The 17,135-nt window shown below is 58.6% G+C and overlaps 1 protein-coding gene across 3 annotated transcripts; it reads left to right on the forward strand.

The window, feature by feature from the left end:
- Positions 1-2,696: 2,696 nt before the first annotated feature.
- On the forward strand, positions 2,697-13,311 carry AP3B2 (adaptor related protein complex 3 subunit beta 2; the record flags this gene model as incomplete). Of its 3 annotated transcripts, none has more annotated exons than XM_082769239.1 (27): positions 2,697-2,809; positions 4,602-4,677; positions 4,761-4,835; positions 4,943-5,038; positions 5,124-5,284; positions 5,478-5,544; positions 5,701-5,883; positions 6,034-6,210; positions 6,444-6,541; positions 6,776-6,830; positions 6,986-7,057; positions 7,224-7,286; positions 7,498-7,630; positions 7,712-7,821; positions 7,898-8,074; positions 8,173-8,359; positions 8,460-8,578; positions 8,788-8,899; positions 9,161-9,359; positions 9,434-9,614; positions 9,695-9,749; positions 10,410-10,516; positions 10,603-10,834; positions 10,922-11,006; positions 11,534-11,631; positions 12,417-12,555; positions 12,785-13,311. In XM_082769239.1, 27 exons carry the CDS (start codon positions 2,697-2,699, stop codon positions 12,933-12,935), a joined length of 3,321 nt encoding a protein of 1,106 aa, XP_082625365.1. In that variant the 3' UTR covers positions 12,936-13,311. The 3 variants fall into 3 exon arrangements, with proteins under 3 accessions (XP_082625365.1, XP_082625363.1, XP_082625364.1); XM_082769237.1 differs by lacking the exon at positions 2,697-2,809 and adding an exon at positions 3,789-3,988; XM_082769238.1 differs by lacking the exon at positions 2,697-2,809 and adding an exon at positions 3,789-3,988 and having other exon boundaries at positions 6,037-6,210.
- Positions 13,312-17,135: the final 3,824 nt, after the last annotated feature.

Genomic DNA, 17,135 nt, shown 5'->3' on the forward strand with positions numbered 1-17,135 from the left:
CAGTGCTTGCAAGGGTAAAGTGCAGGTTGGGGACCATCCCTGAGCACACAGAGAACCACAGCAGGACAGCCTGGTGCAGGGTAGCCATTCTTCACCCTCAACGTGGGCCTGAGGATGTCGTACAGTGCCGTGAGTAGAATGATTTGGGATTTCTCACCTTTCCTCCTAGTGCTTCTGCAGGGGATGTGCTGTCCTGGGGCAGGGTACACAACAAGACCTGCACTGGCAGTGTTTTGGGGCAATGGGGACCACTTCTGCCCCATGTTGAAGCTGCATCTTCCCTTTCTCTCCTAAGCATTCTTCCAGTAGAGCGAGTGAGGCTGCCATGTTCCTGTTCGAGATTCATATGCCTCTGTTCACAACAAATTTTGAAAAGCTGCCAGTGGAGAGCAAACTGCAGCCTGGGGATGTCCTGCTCTTCCCCTTACAGAATAAATCTACACTTCTACCAGGAATCTTCAAGCATGCTGCCGTCTACTGTGGGGATGAGGAGATCATCCACTTCCAGAGTGAGCTCATGCTCCCCATCTTCTATTCAGGTCACGGCAGTGGCCAGTGAAGGCACATGGTAATGGCCAGTTCTTTCCTTTCCAGACACAGGCGATCATGAAAGTGGAGGAGAAATCAGCAAGGAAGGCCTCCGTGCTATGTTAAAGAGGAGGGGGAAACACTGGATTTACAGGAAAAAGGGTGGGGTTGACCTTGATGCTTTCCAGAAAAAAGTCCAGGAGGTGATGAACAGCACAGCCCAGTACAGTCTCACAGGAAACAACTGCATCCACTTCGCACTCTACCTGCTGGACTTGTTGGATTTCTATTCAGAGGCGGTGAGTATGGAGACAGGACAGTGCATGTGCAGTGGACCAGACGAGTCCCCAGACAAACGGACTTCTTTTTCCTGCAGGTTAAAATCAAGAAGAATGACAGCCATGGCAGTGAAGTGAGTATTTGCATGAGTGTCACTGCTCCCTCCAGGGCTGGGTCTCCAAGGAGGGCTGGAGTCCATAAGGAGGGATGCGGTTCGTAAGGAGGGCTGGGGTCCCCAAGGAGATTTGGGGACCAGAGCCCAAGAGGCTCCTGGTCCATAGGAACGTCACAGAATCATAGAATATCCCAGGTTGGAAGTGACCCGCAAGGACCACTGAGTCTAACTCCTGGCTCCACATAGGACAATCTAAAAGTGAAACTGCATTTCTAAATGCTTCCTGATCTCTGGCAGGTTCTGTGCAGTGACGTTGAGAGATCCTGTTCCATGTGACCACCCTCTCTGTGAAGAACCTTTTCCTGACACCCAGCCTGACCCTCCCCCGTGCCAGCTCCATGCCGTTCCCTCGGGTCCTGTCACTGTCCCCAGAGAGCAGAGCTTAGCACGTGCCCCTCTGCTCCCTTTGTGAGGGAGCTGCAGGCTGCCATGAGGCCTCCCCTCAGCCTGCTCTGCTCTTGGCCCTCAGCCATTCCTCAAGCAGCTTGCCCCCAGAGCCTCACCATCTTTGCTGCTCTCCTTTGGACGCTTTCTAATGTTTTTTTTGTCCTCCTTATATTGCCTGGGTCCCCAGGAGGGTGGGCCCCCAAGGAGTTACTGGGGTCTCCAAGGAGGGTGGTGGTCACCAGGCCGCTCGTTTTCCAGGGGAGCAAGCAGAAGGTGTGAGGGGGCGGCCAGCGGCCCGTTCCCCTCCATGTCCAGGGCAGCCATGTCCCTTCATCCCCACGCTTTGCCTTTCCACGCATCTGCTTCCTGCAAATCATGACTTTTCGGGGGTGCTCCTTTCTATTTTTTTTTGCGCTGGATCATTTCAAAGACACCACTCAGCACCCTCTGCGCGGGAAAGAAACATTAATCAGCTGCTTTATTAATTATTTCCACCTAGTGTGCTCATATTTGCTGCTTCATATCCTGAGTGATTGGGTGAAGTAACTGCCCAGATGAAAGTCGCTATTTCTGTCTTAATGAAAATATGAAATAAAAAATGTTAAAATGTGGAAAAAGAATAGAATTTCTGAATTATCTTCAAATAATGATGATATCCTGAATGCTCTGAAAATACTGATTATTTGTTAATAGCAATGAGGCTTATCTCTGAATAGTGTTACTTATCTGTAAATAATAAAAATAACAATGGTAGTAATAATAGTAGTAGTAATAAATTATGATAATAGTAGACAATGATGATAATAATAGTAAATAATAATAGTAAGTGATAGTAATAATAGTAAGTGATAATAATAATAGTGATAGTGATGATGATGATGAAAATCACAGCGATGATAATAATAATATTCTGAATAATAATAAAAACGTCCTGATAATAATATCCCAAATAATGATATCCCAAATAATGATATCTCAGATAGTAACAAGTGTCCCAAATAACAAGATCCCAAGCGATGGCCACTTTTAAACTGCAGGACTGGGGACCACCTCATTTTGGGGGAGCAAATCCATCTTTTTATTATATTTGGGGAGGGGGGGGAGCCATGTGGGAGCATCCCCCAGAACCACACGGCCCCCGCTACGCCAAGCATCCCCCAGGGTGCCGCGGGTGCCGTGGGTAGGGTGGGTGCTGTGGGTAGGGTGGGTGCCGTGGGTACCCGCTCTCCCCGGTGCCTTTAAGCGGTGGCGGTGGCCGTCCCCGCACGACGCTGACATCAGTGCCGGCGTCCCCGGCCTGCGCATCCCAGCCTGCGCCAGCACCGCCATGGCGGCCAGCCCGGCCTACGGCGAGGAGAAGGGGGGCTCCTCCAGCCTGGGGGAGCCCGAGTACGGCCACGACCCTGCCAGCGGCGGCATCTTCGCCTCCGACTACAAGAGGTGGGGATGGGGGGGGGCGGGTGGACGCGGGGACACCCTGGGGACAATGGCAGCGGGCTGGTGGTGCCCCCCGCCTTGGGATGGAGACGCGGCTTTGGATAAGGATGGGGACGCATCGCTTTTTGCAAAGGCCACCGGGATGCGGCGGCGGTTTGAGGGGAAAAAGATGGGTTTTGGAGCAGGGATGGGGGAGAGGGAGGGGGGAGAGATCTGAGATCTGCTGCGGCACTGGGGGCTGCAGGTCCCCGTGCCCCCCACCCATGGGGGGGCATGGGGTGCGCAGGGGTGGTGGATGTCACCTGCGGCTGGCAGCTGCTGGGGGGGCACGGGGATGCAGAACAGCAGGGGTGGGGGGGAACGGGGAGGAGGCAGTGTAAAAGGGGAAAGTGGGGCTCCTTGTGTCCCCCTCCCCAGCCCCTGCAGCATCCCCCACTCTGTCCCTGTCCCCCTGCTCCCCCCGCCCCCCCAGCAGTGACCTGCAGCCTGGTAGTGTCCCTTACCCCAAACCCCTGCAGCATCCCCCACGCTGTCACCACCCCCCCTCCTCATCCGCTGGCAATGTCCCCCACTTTGTCACTTTCCCCCCACTCCAGCAGTGTCCCCCACTCCGTCACTGTCCCCCACTCTGAGCCCCTGGCAATGTCCCCTAGCCCAGCACTGACCATGCTGGATCTGTCACTGTCCCTGTGAGCCCCCCAGGTGCCCCCCCATCACCCATTTGGGACACCCACATCTGTCCCATCCCCTTGGGGATGTCCCCACCTGCAGCTGAGCCACTAGAAGTCCCCAGGGAAGCATGTCCCTGCCATGTCCCACTAGCTGTGGGGCAGGAGGCACTTGGGACCGCGAGACCCCATGGTGGCCTTCTTGAGTTGACTCTGCAACCCAACCCAGCCGAGCATCAGGTTTCAGGAGGAGGAGCGGGGCCACAGCCCTGCCACTGTCCCTGCTGTCCCCAGTGCCACCCCTGGCCGCAGCGATGCTCTCACTGCCACCCGTGCAGAAGCTGCTGCGGCCAAAAACAGTGGCAGGCGGTGACGCGGCCGAGGAGGTGACCAGCCCAGTGCTGGCCACGGAGGCCGGGCCACCCACCTGCTACAGCGCCCTGCGCGCCGACGAGCTGCGGCCACTGGCTGTCCCCAAGGACGAGGTGGCCACCAGCACCGAGCAGCCACCGCGGTAAGACTCCCCCAGGGAGCCCCCCAGGGATGGTGGCAGCAGTGGCTGGGGCTGAGCATGGTTCCAGGGGGCTTTGGGGTGCAGCATGCCCCATAAGGGTGTCATGAAATGCTGGGGCTGGTTTGGTGCAAATCTGTGCTCTTTGGGGAAAATTGCTGTCCCTTGATGATGATGGGGCTGTTGTGGGTGGATGCAGACTTGCAGCCCCCCCTCCGGTTTGGTAGGGACAGATGTGCCTTATAAAAGGGACATAGATGGCAAACAGCCTTATAAGAGGTGACAAAGGTGACAAAAGTGCTGGATTTGACCATTCCAGGGCACTCCTTCTTAGGGTGCACTAGCACATCTGCACCATCATGCCCAGGAGGGGACAAGGAATGTCCAGCTGGTGGCCAGGATGGGGACAGAGCTGGTGGCCAGTGCCATGCCAGTCCCTTCGGTTCCTTTTTCATACGGCTGTAACCCAACTCCTGCCCCATCAATATTGCACAGTACTGGAGGGTCAGGTTGCTGGCACGGTGCGGGCATCTCTCCCACTGGATAGGGCCAAAAAAAAAAGGAATAAAAATGGCTAAAAACAGCCTATGGGACTTTCCATCCTGGTACGGTGCAGGCATGATGACCTCAAGGAGATGCTGGACAGCAACAAGGACTCTCTCAAGCTGGAGGCCATGAAGAGGATCGTGGCGGTGAGCTGCTGCATGCCGTGCCGTGCTGTGCTGTGCCATGCTGTGCCAGCCACCCCATGTCACACTGCTCCTTCATTCCCTAGATGATCGCCCGGGGGAAAAATGCTTCTGACCTCTTCCCAGCCGTGGTGAAGAATGTCGCCTGCAAGAATATTGAGGTGAGGTTGCACCCATGGGGGACCCTGGGACTTGGGATGCTCCCTGTTTAGGAGGGTTTTGGGGGTGTTTGGGGGTCCCTGCCACCTTGGCCAACTCCACCCCGCAGGTGAAGAAGTTGGTGTACGTGTACCTGGTGCGCTATGCAGAGGAGCAGCAGGATCTGGCCCTGCTCTCCATCTCCACCTTCCAGCGAGGACTCAAGGTGGGCATCCTAGATGCTTTGGGGGGAAAAAGAGGAGGCTGCGAGGCTGTCCCAGCTCGCTGCAGCAATGCCTATGCCCCTGCAGGACCCCAACCAGCTGATCCGCGCCAGTGCGCTGCGTGTCCTCTCCAGCATCCGCGTACCCATCATCGTACCCATCATGATGCTGGCCATCAAGGAGGCCGCATCAGACATGTCCCCATACGTGCGTAAGACGGCAGCCCATGCCATCCCCAAGCTCTACAGGTAACGGGGGGATGCCAGATGGCTGCTGAGAGCAGGGAGAACTCATTGAAGGCTTTGTGCGTCTTTCTGTTGCTAAATTTTGGGAATGCAGAACCTGGTGGGGGAGGTCCCAGCTACTTGGTGCCAGCAGGGGTGGAGGAGTTGGGGGGCTGGATGTATTCCCACCCGCACCAATCCCACTCTTCCCTCACAGCCTCGACTCGGACCAGAAGGACCAGCTCATCGAAGTCATTGAGAAGCTGCTGGCGGACAAGACCACGGTGAGCAGGGTGCCATGTCTTCCCTCCCCCAAAATGTGGGGGTGCCAATGTCCCCACCAAGCCATCCCTCATGGGGATGTCACCATCCCCACCAAACCAGCATCCCTCTGGAGATGCCACCACCCCAGTGAGCCACCCCGAGCTTTCCCTCTGCAGCTGGTGGCCGGCAGCGTGGTGATGGCATTTGAGGAGGTCTGCCCCGAGCGCATCGACCTCATCCACAAGAACTACCGCAAGCTCTGCAACCTGCTCATCGACGTGGAGGAATGGGGCCAAGTGGTGATCATCAACATGCTGACCCGCTACGCCCGCACACAGTTCCTCAGCCCCAACCAGAACGTGAGTTTGGGAGCTTCAGGGTGCCCTGGACACCTTGGGGTGCCCCCGGCCACCTTGGTACCAGGGATGCTCCAAGATCGCGGTGCATCCTGTTGCTCTGCCACTGTGGTTGGGGTGGAGTGGTGGGGTGAAGGTGAGTGCTGCTGGCAGGAGTCCCTGCTGGAGGAGAGCGCCGAGAAGGCTTTCTATGGCTCTGAGGAAGAGGACACCAAGGATGCCAAGGCGGAGGCAGCCTCGTTGGCCAAGCGCAAGCCCTATGTCATGGACCCTGACCACCGCCTGCTCCTGCGCAACACCAAGCCCCTGCTGCAGAGCCGCAACGCTGCGGTGAGCCCCCGCCCTGTCCCCAAGGCCACCAGTAGTGTCCAGCCTGGGCTCATGATGTCCCCACCAGTCAAGAAGCCACCAGGGTGTTGGGAAAGTTTTGAAGGAACCTGCGGTGGTAGAATTACCAAGGGCTGGGTTTCCTCTGGGTGTTGCTGGGTGGGACACTGGGGGGCACAGCTGTCCCCTGGGATGTCCCCATGACCACTGTGTGACAGGCAGGTGTCTCCCCACAGGTGGTGATGGCTGTGGCACAGCTCTACTTCCACCTGGCACCCAAGGCAGAGGTTGGTGTCATCGCCAAGGCGCTGGTGCGGCTCCTGCGGAGTCACAGGTCTGTGGCACCTGGGTTTTGGTGGTCTCCCACCCCACAGAGCATGGCCAGTGGGACCCATGGGGAGCCCCAAGACCCTGGGGAAAACTCCTAAAACTTCCCAACCCAGACAAAGGGTGGGAGCATCACGATGGCATCACCGTGGTGGTGGGTCCTGCTCCGTCTTCATGGGGACATGCTGGGAGGGAGGTCTGGCCTGCCCCACTGATGGCAGCCCCCTCTGTGTCCCCACAGCGAGGTCCAGTATGTTGTGCTGCAGAACGTGGCCACCATGTCCATCAAAAGGCGGGTGAGTTTTGGCCCTGGTATGGGAGGAGTCAGCCCTGTTAACTCAGGAGTGGAATGAGGGCTGGCTGGCAGCTGATCACCAGGGCCACCTGCCCATGGGTGGCCTTGGCATGGTGGGAACATCAGTGTCACTGATACCGCTGGCTCTCCGCACAGGGGATGTTTGAGCCCTATCTGAAGAGTTTCTACATCCGTTCCACGGACCCCACACAGATCAAGATCCTCAAGGTGAGCTGGAAACACCTGGCAGGACACATCACTGGTGGCTGTGGGGCTCCGTGGAGCTCTTCCCCATGGAGCAGCCATCTTCCATGTTCTGGGGACAGGAGGACACTGTGAATCTGGTGTCCCTGGGACATGTCTCAAGCTGACAGTCTTTCTCTCCTTCCTGCAGCTGGAGGTCCTCACCAACCTGGCCAACGAGACCAACATCTCCACCATCCTGCGTGAGTTTCAGGTATGCTGAGACCCCAGGCAGACCGAGGGTGCAACTCTGGGTGCAAAACCTTCTTGGGGGAGATGGGGGGGCAATGGAGGAGAATCCCACTAGGAGGAAAGAGGACTGATGTGCTAACCCCATGGATGGCTCCAAAAAGCCCTGATGTGTGGCCACCACATGCGGGGGACACCCGGTGCTGGCACAGGGGTGACGTGCTGTGCCCGCACAGACCTACATCCGCAGCATGGACAAGGACTTCGTGGCAGCCACCATCCAAGCCATCGGGCGCTGTGCCACCAACATCGGGAAGGTGCGGGACACCTGCCTCAACGGCCTGGTCCAGCTCCTCTCCAACCGGGACGGTGAGCACTCATGGCGGGGGTGAGACGAGGGCTCCATATCCCTCAGGGAGGACCCCGCTGAGGCCGGGTCTCTGCTCACAGAGCTGGTGGTGGCCGAATCCGTGGTGGTCATCAAGAAGCTGCTGCAGATGCAGCCGGCTCAGCACAGCGAGATCATCAAGCACATGGCCAAGCTCACCGATAACATCCAGGTGGGTTGGGGCATTGCACGGCACCTAGGACCAGAGGGGGTGACAGCAAAGCCACATTCCTGAGGGTGTTTTGCAGGTGCCGATGGCACGGGCCAGCATCCTGTGGCTGATTGGCGAGTACTGCGAGCACGTGCCCAAGATTGCACCCGACGTGCTGCGCAAGATGGCCAAGTCCTTCACCAACGAGGAGGACATCGTCAAGCTGCAGGTCATCAACCTGGCGGCCAAGCTCTACCTGACCAACTCCAAGCAGGTACCTGGGGGCATGTTCCTGGGGACACGGTCCCATGGCCTGCCTCAGTTTCCCCAGGGGGAGGAAGAGGCCGGCCCTGAGCGTGCCCCTTGGTGCAGAGCAAGCTGCTGACCCAGTACGTGCTCAACTTGGCCAAGTACGACCAGAATTACGACATCCGCGACCGGGCTCGCTTCATCCGCCAGCTCATTGTGCCCACCGAGAAGAGCGGGGCCCTCAACAAATATGCCAAGAAGCTCTTCCTGGCCCAAAAACCCGCTCCCATCCTGGAGTCCTCCTTCAAAGGTACCCACCCTGCTTGCAGGGCATGGGGACACGGGGCAAGATGTCACCCTGGTGCTGCACAGCTGGCCCTGAGCTGCCACCACCTCTCGTCCTGCCATAGATCGGGACCATTTCCAGCTGGGCTCCCTGTCCCACCTGCTCAACGCCAAGGCTGTTGGGTACCAGGAGCTGCCGGACTGGCCAGATGAAGCCCCCGACCCCTCCGTGAGGAACGTGGAGGTGGGTGGGCAACCTGGGCTGCATGAGGGACTATGATGGGGAGGTCACTGCGGTCCTGGGAGAGCCCCAGAAGGGGCCCAGGTGCTGCTCAGCTGCCCCACGTCCCCCCTCTGGTGACCATACAACTGCCTGGGGGCAGGAGCAGGGTAAAGGCAGTGGTTTGGGATCTCCCCCATGGGTGACAACCCTGACAAGCCCTGTGCCTGCAGGTTCCCGAGTGGACCAAGTGCACCAGCCGGGAGAAGAGGAAGGAGAAGGTGGAGAAACCTTTCTACTCTGACTCAGAGGGCGAGTCAGGGCCCACCGAGTCTGCAGACAGTGGTGAGGACCTGGTGGTGCCACCACGGTGGGGGAGCAGGCAGGGGACACCATGATGAGGACATCCCATTGCGGTGGGGATGGGGGACGTGGAGGGATCTGGCAGGGGGAAGCAGGGATGTGAGGGGAGATGTGGGGGCGCTGTAAGGCACCATGGGCAGCTGTGGGGACATGGGACACAGCAGAGGGATGTGGTGGGACACAGCGAGGAATGGTGGAGACGTGGAGGGACACAGCAGCACGGTTGAGTTGTGCTCCTTGCAGAGCCCGAGTCCGTCAGCGAGGAGAGCGGCAGCAGCAGCAGCTCCGGCAGCTCCAGCTCCAGCAGCGAGGAGGAGGATGAGGAGGATGAGGAGGAAGGCAGCGGGGAGTCAGAGGACAAAGAGGAGGAGGAGGAGAAGAGGAAGAAGAGGAAGGAGAAGGGAGGCCCCCAGAAGGCCTCCTCCGCGGGGAGTGCGGGCAGGTACCCCAAGGAGGCTGCGTCCCCCCCGGCTGAGCTGGTGTCCTGGCCTCCCCTAAAGCCTCCTCTCCCTGCAGCCCCAGCGAGGAGGAGGAGGAGACTGAGGGGAAGAAGGCCAAGAAGGCAGCAGGACCTCAGGGGAGGAAGGGCCGTGCAGAGACCTCGTCAGAGGAGGCCAGCGCCTCCGAGAGCAGCTCTTCAGGGTCAGACTCTGGCACTGAGGCACCGGCTGTGGTGGAGGCCAAGCGGAGGAAGGCGGTGAGGACCGGGATGGGAGGGAGGCCAGGGGGACCCCAAACCCCCTGCTCACCCCTCCCCATCTCTCTGCCCCTTTGCAGCCCCCCAGCAGCAGGGCCGGCCCCAAGGAGATCTCCCTGCTCGACCTGGATGACTGTGAGTGGCTGCAGGGGACATGGGATGGTCACAGTGGTGGCTTTGGGGAAACTGAGGCACGGACACCTGGGGTGGGGAGCTGCAAGGTTGTGTGGAGTCTTTGGGTGAGCAGGAACAGGGGTGGGGACTTGGGGGTTGGATGGCCCCTGTCCCATGAGGATGGCTGTGGAGCAGATGGCTGAGCCACCAGGGCTGTCCCCATGGGATTGTCCCCACGTGCCTGTCCCTGTGGGTGGCATCTGAGGGGCTTCCTCCCTGCAACTGTGCCACTAGGGCTGTCCCCACATGGCTGTCCCCATGTGGTGTCCCCATGGGGTTACACCACAGAGGCTGTCCCCATGTGGTGTCCCCATGGGGCTGTCCCAAAGGAGCTATAGCACTGAGGCTGTCCCCATGTGGTGTCCCCATGGGGTTACACCACAGAGGCTGTCCCCATGTGGTGTCCCCATGCGGCTGTCCCCAGGGGGCTATAGCACTGAGGCTGTCCCCATGTGGTGTCCCCATGTGGTGTCCCCATGGGGTTACTCCACTGAGGCTGTCCCAATGTGGTGTCCCCATGTGGTGTCCCCAAGGGGCTATGGCACTGAGGCTGTCCCCATGCAGTGTCCCCATGGGGCTGTGGCTCATCGGAGCTCTGTTAACCCTTTCCTCTCCCCGCAGTCACTCCCCCACCTCCTCAGCCTGTCCCCTCCACCAGCATCGTCTCCACCAGCCTGGTGACCGACCTGGAGGGCCTCACGCTCACCGACACCTCCCTGGCCCCCGCCGTAAGTGTCCCTCACATCCCCTTCTGGGGCCCCAACACCCAACGGGGTGTGCTCGGTGTCCCACATCGTCCCTCGGTCCCCGGCAGCTGATGAGCCCGGCGTTCGGTGCGGTGAGGACCTACGAGCTGCTGCACCGCATGGCGGGCGAGGGGCTCTCGGTTGAGTACTGCTTCAGCCGCCGGCCCTTCCCGGGGGACCCCCACATGGTGGCCGTCCAGATCCACATCTCCAACAACACCGACGCCGAGGTGAAGAGCCTGCGGGTCAGCGAGCCCAAGCCGCTCTCGGGCATGCGGATCCAGGAGTTCCCCGAGATCGGTACGGCCTGGTACTGGTGTTCGGGAGGGATGGGGGGGACAGCCTGAGGAGGGGAGGTGGGACATGGTGACAGCCGGGTGCTTTCAGAGTGCCTGGCACCCGGGGACACGACCAGCGTGGTGATGGGCATCGACTTCTGCGACTCCACGCAGGCGGCCAACTTCCAGCTGTGGTGAGTGCCCAGCGCCAGGAGGGAGGGGACAGGGTGGGGGTCCCAGGGATGGGCACCGATGTCCCTCCATGGGACATGGAACAGCAGGGGACAAAGGGCAGCAGGATGAGGCGCTGGGGGACAGAAGGGTAGGGCATGGGGTCCTCCAGGGCACTGGGGAGAGTTGGGTGGGCACTGGGGGACAAGGGACAGCAGCGCAGGGCATGGGGTACCCCAGGGGACAAGGGACAACAGGACAGGGTATGGGGAGCTCCAGGGGACAGGTACAGGGTTTCTGCAGGGGATGGGGACACCAGGATGCACCCCAGGGGAGGGGGGACACTGGGATGGACATGGGGTGCTCCAGGGGACAGTGAGACAGGCACCAGGGGACAAGGAGGTGGCAGCAGTCCCAGGTCCAGCCCGATGGGTTCCCTATTCCTGAGCCATTTTTTGCCTCAGTTTCCCTCCAGCTGTCCCTCTGCCTGAGGCAGGGGGAGGTGGGGGTGTCCTCAAGCGCATCCCCTCTGACCTGCCTGTGTCCCCAGCACCCACACGCGTCACTTCTACGTCTCCATCCAGCCGCCGGTGGGGGAGCTGATGGCCCCCGTCTTCATGAGCGAGAACGAGTTCAGGAAGGAGCAGGGTGAGTGAGGGCAGGGGTCGGGGCGGGGGGGCACCCACTGTCCCCACAGTGGCACTCACTGCATGCTTTGTCCCCCTGCCACCCATGCCGTGGCGCAGAGCACCTCACGTGGCAGGGCAAGGGTAAGTGGCAGCCCGGCTGGCCCTAGAGTAGCTCCCCTCATTCCCTTCTGGGCACCGGGGTGCCCCAATGGGGCGTGGGGGCGATGGGACACCTCCACGTCCCGTCCTGCCCCACAGTGCCGCAGGGCTGCACGGGGTCCCCAAACCCCTGCCCAGCACAGGACCCTCATGTCACTCTGTGGCAAGTGACGGGGACACCCTGGCCTTCTGTCGCCACGCTCCCGGAGCAGACGGGGTCTGTGGTGAGCTGAAGATGGCTGGGGTGTGCTCAGGGCACTGTGGTACCTGGTACCATCACCCCACAACGCTGCTGCCTGGAGGAGCCCGTCCCTAGGGACGTGGCTGCAGGCTGATGTCACCAGGCACGGTGACAGGGACAAGCCCAGAAAGGGTCGTGGAGGAAAGGTTTTTTCCCAAATTCATCTCTGCCAAGCTGGAGAGGAGCAAGCAGGACAGCATGTGGATGTGAGGCCACACACAAACCATAGAAACAAGGTGGCCTGGGACAGAGCTCAGCCTGGGGCAGGACAGGAGGGGACAGGAGCCAGGGCTCAATTTGGGGACAGCAAAATGGGACCTGGTGGGGATACGACTGGTGTCAGCGGTGGGCGCGGGGTTGGGTGCGTGGCCGGAGACAGGCAGGGGCTCTGCTGCCCGCTGCAGGGAAGCTCACGGGCATGAGCGAGATCACGGAGAAGCTGACATTGCCTGAGAAATGCCGGAGCGACCACGCCATCGTCCAGCAAGTGACCTCGGCTGCCAACGTGGGACGTGTGCCCTGCGGAGCTGACAATGAATACAGGTAACCAGGCACCCCGGGGCACCTCAGCTCCCTGGGGACTGTGCCACGCCATAAGGGCAAGGAGCCTGCAGGAACCTGCCCCCGGACCCACTGTGACAGTGGCTGCGGGTGGCAGACACCTCCCCAGTCCCTACAGGAGCATCCCAGGGGCTGGGGACAGGGGACAAGGGACAAGGGGGGGTGACAGAGGAGCTCAGCTCGCCCTGACGCCCTGTTTGCTGGCGGGCAGGTTTGCGGCCAAGACGGTGACCAGCGGCAGCCTGGTGCTCGTCACCCTGGAGCGGCGCGAGGGAGCCGCGGCCCAGCTGACCGTCAACAGCGAGAAGATGGTGATCGGCACCATGCTGGTGAAGGACATCGTCCAGGCCCTGGCGCAGTGACAGGGCCCTGCCACCCCCCCACCCCACCCCCCCTGCCCCACACCACTCCCCCAAACCCTCCCTGCCCCTATTCCGGGGTTATTCCTCACCCCAGCACTGGCGGTGGGACAGGAGGCGGTGACACCCGGGCTGGTTTTGCCTCTGTGAAGAAGGAGCAGGGTAGGATGGACGCTGTGCTGCTCGGTGAGGACACGCTGGCTCTATTCCCTCACCTCATGCCACAGCCACCCGCTGTAACCTTATTTATTATGGCCAATAAAGCTCTCCTCAAACCCGCACCCTTCTCTACGCTGCGTGTATAGGAAAAAAACGTCTCTTTATAGGAAAAAAATATCTGTTTGTAGGAAAAAAATGTCTCTTTAAAGGAAAAAAATGACTCTTTAAAGGAAAAAAATGCCTCTTTAAAGGAAAAAAAAGTCTTTCCCCTCACAGCAACTGGGTGAGGTGTCAGAGCCCCCCCCCCCGCCCTGAGGAGCCGCCCAACGGCCGCCGGGCGTCGTGAGGGGGCGCGAGGCGGGCGCGCGGGGCCGCGCCACCAACGCGCATGCGCCGCGCTCGCGTTTAAAACCCCGCCGGGGGCCCGCAGCCCAGCGCTGCCGCCGCTGCCGCCAGCACCCGCCCCCCTCCCTCCTCGTCCCCGCCCTGTGCAGCGCCCATGGCGTTCCCGCCGGTGAGCGAGCAAGCGCGCGCCGTGCTCAGGCGGCTGCGCGCGGGCGGGAAGCAGCAGCAAGGAGGGAGGGGGGGGGAAGGGGCGGCGCGCGGGGTCCTCCCTCCTCCTCCTTCCCCTCCTCGCCGCCCCCTCACGTGGCCCCGCACGTTGGCGGCGCGCGGCGGGTGAGCGCTGGGCGGGAAGGGGCGCTGAGGAGATCGGGCGGGAAGCGCGGCGCTGAGGGGGCTGCGGGGGGGGGGGGGGAGCGCTGAGGCGAAAACTTCCCCCCCCCCCCCCCCTTACCTCCCTCGCCCCTCAGGGTCGCCCCCCTGAAGAGGTGTTGGCTGTCGTGGTCTCGCTTCGTGGCTCGAAGCCGCTTTTTGGAGGCGGAGGGAGGGCGGAGTGGTTGGGATTTAGGAGTAGTTTGCGCCCTCTCCGAGCTCCTGCACCTGTGTGGAGTGTTCTCCAGGCTTTACGTCGTATTTTTTATCACCCAGCTAGGTTTAGTGCTCGTTGGGGCTGCTTGGGGGGAAGGGTAGCGGTGTGGTGGCAGCTGTGGGGGGAATGCTCTGGGGGAGGTCAGGGCTCCTGTCTTACAGTACCTAGCCTTATTCTCTGTTGATACCATTCTGAAGCCTCTGTTTGGGGTGCTAATCGATTCTAAATAATCGCTTCAAAGTATTCAGTTGAGGAAAATAAAAAACAAACACCAAAAAGGAGGCGGTTAGCAGTGAAACTTCCTTCAAAACAAGGATTTTGGCAAAACTGGTGTAATTCCGAAGTCAGCACTCCCACATAAAAGTAAATCCAAAGAAAACTTTTCCAAACGGGGCTGTTTTCCAGGCAGATGTGTTCGAGGCCCTCTCCATGTGAGCCACGGAGCAGTTGCTGAGGTGCAGCCCCACTGGTGGGGAGCGCCCTGGACAGCCGGTGCCAGCCCTGGGCAGGCTGAATTGCTCCTTCGTTAAGCAGTGTTAATTGGTAGGAGCAGTGGCCTCAGAGTAGTGCTTTCTGTTGGTGCACCTGACTTTGGTTTGGGAAGCAAAACATCTCAGTAAGAGACTTCTAGAGCTGCTTTTGATTGAAGTGTAGATCTGTCTTGATTTAGTGATGTAGAAACTGATGCTATTTTAGCAACATCTTACATTTTCAGGATTCAGGACCCTCTCGGCTGAGAACCCCTTCAGGCATCAGCGTGATGCTGCCTCAGTGGGATTTCTGTGGAAAGCATAACGAGTCAAGGCTGAATCGCAGCTGAGGTGGACGAGCCTTGCCTGTTCCTAAGGAGCTAATGCACATCTCGGTTATGCTGGCAGCTGAGCTGTGTTTAATGGCTTCCCTCAGGATTAGGATATCCTAATCCTGCACACTGCTGGGGGTGCTGCCTGGCCCTGGGATTTCATTATCTGCTGTTTAAATGCTAGGCTTCCACCAGGTGTGTCTATGTCAGGGCTGTGGAGGTGCCTTTGTTTCCACTTAGATATCTTTAGTGGTTTTTGCTTACGTGAGCAGGCGTTGTTCCATGGACTGAGCTGCAGCAGGTCCGTGTCTTGTGGGTGTCCTGTGTGGGATCTCCAAGTGCAGCTGCAGTCATGGTTTTGGGGGGCTGATGAGATGTGAACCCCAGAGACGTGATGGCTGCAAGTACAATGATGTTTTGGCTGCCAGCTTCTGGATGCAGAGTAAGCAGGTGAGGTGGCACATCAGCTGTCTTTCTGCTGCTTTGTGGGGGCAGAAACTTCTTGCCTTGTTTTGCATCAAGCCAGGTGCTCCCCATCTTGCTCAGGTGGCTTTTGTTTGGAGTGTGGTGCTACAGGTGTCTGGTGCCTGATGGTCCCTCCCTGGGGCTTCAGAGCCTTCTAGTGCACTGGGCACACATCCCTGTGCCTTGCTGAAGGCAGAGGGGGGCAGCCTCAAGCATGGGCTGTGGCTGTAGTTGCTGTGGTGCAGAGGACATCCAGAGGAGCAAGAGTAACTATTGATGTATTGCTCTGGTCAGCAAAGTCCTTCAAGATGGAGTGTTGAAAGCTAATCCTTGCTGCATTCAAGAATGCTTCTTTGCTTAAAGTGAGAAGGGAGCAGGGCCTGGAGCACGCAGCCTCAAACACGTTTCCCTGTGCTTTGGTGTTAACCCCTGGTGAGACTAAGGGATGTGGATGTTTTCTCCAGCTACGTATTGTAAATTCCTTTTGTTCAGCAGCCTGTGTAGTCCAGTTGTTTGGACCCTGCATGCTTCAGAGACCTGCAGAGCTCTTTTAAAGGAGTATTTTTGGCTTGGGGGGCCAGGGAGGTGGGTGAGCTTCGCTAGGGAAGATGCAGAGACACGAGCCACTGCCTACGCAAAGCGTTGGATGCCAGCTCTGAAGTCGGTGGTGCCTGCAGTATCTCTAGGATATCCTTCAGTCTTCAAAGTTAAAAGCTCTTTAAGTAAAAGGAAATTCCGTAAAAATGCTTGGCCATCCTCTTGCTGTTTTCTGTTCTTGTTTGTGGCAGGACTGGTGCTGCCAGCTGTGGGAAGCATCAAATGCTAAATGAGCAGGAATGGGTCAGGCATTTGGTTTGCCGCTGGAGTTTATTTTTGTCTTGCTAGCACAAACTCTGAGGAAAAAGCTTTGCCTTCTGCTCTAAGAGGTTCTGTAGCAGTAACATGAGGAGAATATGGCACTTCACACTTGTGCCAAAGCAGCCTGATGCGGCACTCTGTTTTATTAAAGATGACTGGCAATACTTTCTTAAATTGAGCTACTGTACTCCTCAGCTGCTTTTTATAAAGATGACCTAAAGCTTGCTCTGCCTGTTTACTCTTGCCTGAAGCTTGCTTTGAGCCCTACCTGTTTATTCTTGGCTTGTAAATGCTCCTGTGCTGTGCTGACAGTTCCAGGGCCTTATCTGAGGGTGGGCTGGGTCTTTTAACAGACAGATAGCCCAGGCAGTGATGCTGAATTAGATGCAATAATCTTAAGCAGGCTGAAATCTTGAATCAATTGCTTGCCTCCTCACAGGAGTTAGCAATTCCCTGGCTTATTGCTGCCTCCTCCAGGACAGGGGCTCGTTTGCTTGCAGCTGACTGAGATATGGAAAACCGAGCATACTTAATGGCAGTAAAACTGCTCACGAGGTGGGGAATGGGGAAATGGGAGTCCCATGCTCAGGCTGGGCCAAGTTCCCATTGCCATGTGAAATTTGGTTTAGGCTTGCCTCTTGCACCCTGTTACAAGCCATGCACTGGAAGGATCAGTATGGGATCATTTGAGGAGGAGAACCAGCTCAGTGCTTCAGGCTTGCTGCTGGGCGAAGCAGGAGTGTAGGGAAGGCAGGCCCCAAGTTGTCAGGATCACATCCAAATGGTGGATGGATTAAACGGCTCCTTGACAAATACAAATGGCCCAATTTAAAGCTATAGGCTCTTGTGTGTCTTGGAGTAGCAGAGGCCTCGTTTGCCAGCCTAGCTGTGATTCAGTTCTTTGAATTTGGCTCCAGCTAGATTTGCTTAATGGCAGGGATTCTGGTCCAGAGGCCAAAACCGGAGTGGCTGTGCCTTCCTGCGCTTC

Source organism: Aythya marila, assembly GCF_965140915.1.
Source record: "Aythya marila genome assembly, chromosome: 11".
In the NCBI taxonomy this organism is placed as follows: Eukaryota; Metazoa; Chordata; class Aves; order Anseriformes; family Anatidae; genus Aythya; species Aythya marila.